The sequence below is a fragment of the Denticeps clupeoides genome, unplaced genomic scaffold (genome assembly GCF_900700375.1).
Source record: "Denticeps clupeoides unplaced genomic scaffold, fDenClu1.1, whole genome shotgun sequence".
NCBI classification, from domain to species: Eukaryota; Metazoa; Chordata; class Actinopteri; order Clupeiformes; family Denticipitidae; genus Denticeps; species Denticeps clupeoides.
Window position 1 is genome coordinate 937 of NW_021629890.1, and position 7,239 is coordinate 8,175.

Here is a 7,239-nt window from a genome sequence, read left to right on the forward strand (position 1 = left end):
AGCGCGTGATAACCTGCATGTTGGTGTTGGTAGTGTGGCGTGGTCAGGTTGACTGGAATTAAAGCGTGTGATAACCTGCATGTTGGTGTTGGTAGTGGGCGTGGTCACGTTCGCTGGAATTAAAGCTGACTGCCTGATATCCTGCATGTTGGTGTTGGTAGTGGGCGTGGTCACATTTGTGCAAGAGGTATGCGGAGTGTAGAGAACGGAGGAAAACGCAGGAGATGGTCACTCCACTGCACCTGGGCGTTTCATAAAAATCATTACAAATCTGAAATAATTACACACAAACAAAAAGGTCTGGGTGGGTAGTTAGTTCCTCCTTTACAACACACAGATACCGAACGTCCTTTTGTACCGCAGTTAGTACCTTGTGTCTGGAGTCGTTCCCTTTATCAGCATAAACATGATAAATGCAGATTTCCACAGCCTCCATCAAACCAACAGAGCAGCAAGAAAACACGGGCGTCTAACAGGCCGGGAAAAGCCGTGGATTACGCCGGTTAAAGAGCGAGGCCGATGACGATTATTTAACATGGCTGAAAGGAGCCACGGGGAGCCCTGATTCCCCGTCATCGGCACGAGATGCCCTCCTCTCAGCTGCGTTTAAACACGCTGTCACAAAGAGAAAAAGGTCACTCAGGAGCCGAAAATGCGCTGAACTCGGGAGCCTGGGAGAAGTGTTTGTTAACACTGTGGTGACTCCGCCCGGCGCTGGGATAAATAAGTGGGAAATTGCCATTTTTCTACCTGATACTTAAAGGTGACACATTACAGGCCTTGTTCCTCAAGTGTACGTAGTTCCCTGGGGTCTTAATGGCATGTCTGTGACACACCTTCCTTCTCACCCTGGATCCACAGCCACGCCCCTTTAAATCAGAACCCCAAATCCTTATTATATAAATTCCTTATTATGATATAACACTTTGCCAATGTTGTTCTCAAGCTACAAATGGAGAAACCTTGACAGGATCCAATGCCTCAAGGGTCTCAAGCGAGGGTCCCGTGCGTTCTGGTTCAGGAAGCCAATCAGAAACTTTCTTTTTTTTGCTATTATCAATTCTATTGAAAGCACTGTTTTTTCATCAACTGAGTGGGGGAAAAAAAATCCACTCTTTTCCACACGCACTCAATACGGTCTTTTCTCTGGAACTGTGGTCCTCATTCCTCGGGTCCACATTTAAAGCCATTCTTTGTTCTGGTGGTTTACCTCGGGTCACCACGTTATTAAATTCAGCTTCCAGGCAGAGGACGGCCGGTTTTGGAATCTCTCATCCTCCTCACCAACACGTAGCTGTCAGCATCACTTCACATTAAACTCTAAATTCCCACAGCATGGCTTTAAAAGCTCAAAAATTCAAATGGTCCTGGATCTACTGCAGCAGAAGCAACCAACAGAGGAGAGAAGTTCTCACAAGCAACACCACCTGACAGTAGAAGTACGTTCTCAACATGTTACACACATACAGCACAAAAGCATCAAAAAATCCACCAGCGTCCATGTAATGACGTCCACAATCCGAATATTCCACATTCAAGGAGCCACCAGCGCAACGTAATGCACCCGGAAACTCTGAAACATGACATATGGAATAAAAATAATAATAATGGCAGCAGGCGATGTAAACTTCAAAGCACAATAACGCGAGGAGGTGAATTCTGAACATTTCAGCCATATTTCAACCAGATCTGTTCGAGTGCGGTTCTATTAAGAGCTCACAGACAATCATCTTAATGGCAGAAAATGATGAAAGAAAAGTCAAAATGAACGGGACGTTTGAAAAACACAGTAAATTAGCTTTATTTGAAAGCTGCGACTGTTTGGCTCTTTCACATACGGGCTTTCAGACGGATCAAAGGACGTCATTAAAAGCTCATTTACGACGGACGGTAGCTCGGATCGACACCGTACACGGCGCCGAGGCGTTTCAGCTCCGCCCACCAGGCTTCACAGCCCAGATCAGAGCGCGCAGCTGCAGGCACCACCACCAACTCAATTCAAAAGTAGGGCTTATTTGACCTGGTGCAGCAGCTTTTATCAACATTAATATTCAATTTTCCGATTTTTCAGACAAATAAATGGCCTTTGTGCTTCATTTAACTCCACAGCCAGACTCAGCATGGGACCTGATTTAGACGCTACCTGTTAATGGTGAAAAGTCGGTTTTCAAATTACACCGCAGGCCAAGAGTCAGAGCTGAATTATCACAAACATGAAAAAATGCAATAAAAGGCATATTAAAAGGCACCAAAATGGGCGACATTGATTCGCAACGATCCAAATTTTTAGTTAAGACTGAAAGAGCCAACATTTCGGCTGAATCTGCACCGAGGGGCTCCGTATAAACGGATCTAAGCAGTGCTCGGAATTTGAAATATTCCATACTCACATCGCAGGTGTAATGCACCTCGTCCACGGCATACTTCTCCTTGAAGTGTTCGCGCGGATGGATCCTGCCAACAACACGAGAGAAGGGCCTTTAATGAGCTCCCCTCCGGGAGACGTCTTTAAAAAGTCCCTCAAGCCGCACCACGAAGGACGGAAAGCACACTTTCTGCAGCGGCCACTAAACTTAAACATGACGCGGTTTAATTCTACATCACAGTAGAATTATTAGCACTCCAGCTTTACGCGTCGTATCTATGCTCGGATTTATTAGGTCTGTGTAGGACCCAGAAACATGATGAGTTCTGCAGAACATCATGAGACATCTTGAAAGATTCCCTCAACTTTTTACGTTTATTTTTTGCACAGACGATCATTAATGATGATCGATTGAGACCCGTAAATGTCCGAATGGAATCTTGAAATGATCTCCTGAGATGGGTCATTCCTGGTGGACCAGAAGATGGAGACACGAGCCTCCAGCCTAATCGCTCAGTATTCCATGTCAGATCCACTGATTCATGGAAGCAGCAGAGGACCATAAAACATGCAGTCTGTCGCGTCACTTTCGTCCCGTATTTATGTGCAGATGCATGTTTGGTATTGAGAGCCGCAGCCATGAAAGCTGGACCGTCCACATCACAGCGCTGGTCTGAAATTTGTAAGAAAAGGGGGAAAAAGCAAGTTTGAAACTCACTCTCCCATCCAGGTGGCATAGCTCTCCGGCAGCTTCGGGACAAAGAGGAACGATTTCCCAGAATCCACGTCAACGGCTCCAAAGCAGTCAGCCTCGGTCACCCCAAACGTCCAGTGGAAGAAGGACTCCTGCAGGACACAGCACGGTTACATGTAATCATCGGTTGGAATATCGGCGAAAGGGGTAATTCTACACACGTTCTTCTGTTGGTGTACTACCGTGACACCAAACAAATAATCATTAGTGGAGAACGTCGAGATCAGTGATGTCTGTTACTCAGTCGCTGTGCTGAGGCCGATCAATCACGTTCCTGCTGACCGCGCGCCACGCCCCGAGGACAGCGTGATGGATGACTACGTGCGGGGCGAGTTCAGCCGCGGAACGGGGGCGAGCGGGGCCGCTGAAGAGGGAACTGAATCCTCTGGTGTCAGAGGAACCTCGTCCCCCATCAGCGCTCCTTACTGCTCAGACTCTGCGGCGCAGGGAGATTTATCATCATCTGGCAACTTCTCGGGAGAGACCACGGCACGGGCTGAGAACACGTCCCGCGCCGAGCCCCGGCAGAGCTGCGGCTGCACCGCCTGGACAGCAAGCAGCGCCTCGAGATTTACTCCAGAACAGCTTCACAAGTCCTGACAGATTGCACTGGGGCTAACTGTTTACACATGCGCATAAATTTAAAAATGGCATAACCTGCAATAAACCAATGGATTAAAAAACTAGTACCCTCACAGTCCCACCTATTTTTATAACTATATTTCATTATTTCAGTTAACCAACTGAAAACTAGGCCTATAGGTACAGTTCAGGCCAAAAGTTTGGACACCTTCTCATTCAACGTGTTTTCTTTATTTTCATGACCATTTACGTTGGTAGATTCTCACTGAAGGCATCAAAACTATGAATGAACACATGTGGAGTTCTGTACTTACAAAAAGTGGAGACCTGGACCACAGTCACCGGACCTGAACCCAGTCCAGATGGTTTGGGGTGAGCTGGACCAACAAGTGCTAAACACCTCTGGGAACTCCTTCAAGACTGTTGGAGAAGCATTTCAGGTGACGACCTCTTGAAGCTCATCGAGAGAATGCCAAGAGTGTGCAAAGCAGTAATCAGAGCAAAGAAAGTAGAATATAAAACATGTTTTCACTTATTTCACCTTTTTTTGTTAAGTACAGAACTCCACATGTGTTCATTCATAGATTTGGTGCCTTCAGTGAGAATCTACCAACGTAAATGGTCACGAAGATAAAGAAAACACATTGAATGAGAAGGTGTCCAAACTTTTGGCCTGTACTGTATCTGTCAGGGAATTTACTCATTTTATTCCACTATGTTCAACTAACCATCATATAATCCTATACAACCATCTTTTCATATATGAGTGTCACATTAACCGTTCTGAGAAAGCCACGGTGGCAAGTTCGGTCTGCGAAGGACGGAAAACTTGAATGCATGTAAACTTAACTCCGCCTCTGAGGTACAGGGGTCTACATTTGTTTGCCATATGGCAATTTGTTTGCATATGGCTATTTTAATATTGTGTATATTTATCTCATCAAAGGCTCCAAATTATACAGATATTGGCCCCGTTTTCACTTTCCTTGGTTACGTCACATGATCTACTGAGAGCAGCAGGAAGGTCACCCCTGTTTGATGTCACCCCTCCAGTCAAACTAAATCTGGCAACATTTTACCCGGAATTTTCATTAAAATGACCAGAAAGATCACAAAATGGCCATCACAGCACAGGCCGTCTTTGAGTATATGGATGAACATAAAGGACATTTATAAAATGAAGAAGGTCACGGCTCACGTTAGTAAGAAACCGGAATGGTTTGCAGTGTACTGGAGAAAATGGGTTTAATATTTCAGGCACATTAGATCACGTTTTGTTTTCCAGGTAACAAAAAGATTACTCCCTGTACCTACTGGTGTAAAGATAATTGTACAAGTGTAAGTGCATATATTTGTCGTAAAAATGCATTTAAAAAAAAAATCTTAAATCAAAAATAATGAAAAAAATGACCAGAAGGAAGCAGTATTTTTGGCCAAAAAAAAAAAAAAAAAAACTTATGTGATGATCCCATAAAATAGTGAAAGTGAAGTAGTTGTCATTGGTGAGCAGTGGGCAGCCATGACAGGCGCCCAGGGAGCAGTGTGTGGGAAGCACGTACCTGTCTGAAGAGGACGTCGGTGTCGGTGCAGTACCGCTGCTTCTGCTCGCCTCCCTGCAGCAGAACTACAGATCTGGGATTCAGGTCGGATTTCGCCTTCAGCCCCAGGCAGAGGCGCTGGCGGTTCTCGGCGAAGAGGGCAGCCGACACTCTCAGGGTGTCCTTCCCCATCCAGAACACAGGTCTGCAGCAGAACATTGAGGAGGGATGACAGGTCAGACTAGTCAGGCCTGCGCCCTCAGCATGAACATGAATTCAAGTTTATTCCTTCGGTGTCAAAGAGGTCAACATGAAAAACCCTAAACAAGCACAAATGTGTAGATCGACGTAAACAAGATCAATTATTCTGAATATAAAATGTCAACCTGAATTTAAAGGGCTTAAATTGCATTTCTTTGATCAATAAACCATTGAATTAAATTACAGCGCGTGTTTCCATTGCATTGATTTTCCTGAGGAATCCCCTCCATTATAAAAATACGGTTAAATGTCGAAGGAGGCCGAGCTACCGGGGCGGTCAACCTACAGTCAGCCGCTGCTTCTGTAGCAGGGCTCTTATTTCGTGGCCAAATACGCAGGACCATTTTAGATCCTTGCTGAATGTAAACATTGGAATATTTTTGGAAAATCAAACTAACAATTTCTGCCATTTCTGAAGTGGTAAAAGCAATATGTCTTGCTTTTTTAAATACTGTTGAGCCAACAAAGCCTTTTATTGTCTGGGGGAAAAAATGATGAAATTGCAGTTAAGAGTCCAGGACGAGAGAAAGGAAGTGAAAGGAAGAAGAAAGCAGGATGTGAAAGGTCATAAAACAGCAGTCAGCAAAGTATGATAATGATCTACAGCGGAACATTTTACCCCCTCAATCAGGGTTAAAGTCCCGTGATAAAGTTCTGCCACTATATGCATTCAGGAGTTCAAAGCTTACAAACACATCAACTCTGGGCATCAAGAAAGTAAAAAACGTACAACGCAATCTATATACTTCAGCTTTAATCGATGTCATTAATAAAGAGGAGCAGAAAGCTGTCAACGAGGCAATTACCCTGAAAATAATAATGAAAAGAGAGGTTTGACGTCCCTCAAGAGTGACGAAGCCCTGCGGATGTTTTTTAAAGCTACGCAAAGTATTTTCAAAGTATTCCCAAGTGCCTTCGGTCCACGTATCGGGTTCTTGTGCGTTAAGAGCCGCTCGGCTGCGACGTTGAGCGGACAGAAGCGGAGACTCGCAGAACTCACCCCTGACGTGCGGCCATCTTGCTCGAGTGGACCGGGTCATGTGACAGAGCGCCGCGTCAGCTGACCTGCATTGCGGGGCGCATGCGCGTTGAAGGCACGTTATACTACACCACTACTAATAATAATGCTGCTAGCAACACTAACATCTCAGAGCGCCAAGAACTTCCAGGGTCCAGGGTCTGGTTGCAGAACATGCAGAATATGCATCCAGAACCTTTTCTGTTACCAGACGGCCTGTTACCGTCTTCAAGTGATAATTCCAAGACTCACGTTTTTAAATAGTATCTACTGGAACAAAACCATTACTATTGTATTGTCCTCACTGTACTTGTGTTTTTCAAATGTTCTTTGTACTTTAATGTTTTTTTTTATTTATGGTGATATTAAGTATTCAGATTTAAATCTAGATATACATGAAGGTCAGATATGAAGTTCAAAGCACTGATTTATTTTGCTCTGGATAATGAGCACCCTAAATACCATAAATATAAAAAAGTTTTTTTGTTTTTTTTTGCATGCACAAAACACATGAGAGGGGTAAAATGGTAAAAAAAAAAAAAAAAAAGTGGCAACGTCACAGGAATATGAAATACTTTTAAACTCTTTAATCTTCATCTCCAGTAGAAGGTGAGGGGATCTTCTCATGAATGCACGGCTCTTTGGAGATCTACCTACAGACTTTCACTGAAGCTGACATCAGAACCTGTTAAGGTGGAACTCTGCTTCTCGAGGAAGAAGC

At 44.4% G+C, this 7,239-nt stretch overlaps 1 protein-coding gene across 1 annotated transcript; it reads right to left on the reverse strand.

Moving 5' to 3' along the window:
• Positions 1 to 2,390: 2,390 nt before the first annotated feature.
• Positions 2,391 to 6,529, reverse strand: LOC114776720 (xaa-Pro dipeptidase-like; the record flags this gene model as incomplete). Its single annotated transcript, XM_028966834.1, has 4 exons — positions 6,501 to 6,529; positions 5,261 to 5,444; positions 3,084 to 3,211; positions 2,391 to 2,454 (listed from the first exon to the last, which is right to left on the reverse strand). Coding segments are annotated over exons 1-4 (393 nt in total), but the record flags the coding sequence as incomplete, so codon positions are not given.
• Between the last annotated feature and the right edge of the window lie 710 nt (positions 6,530 to 7,239).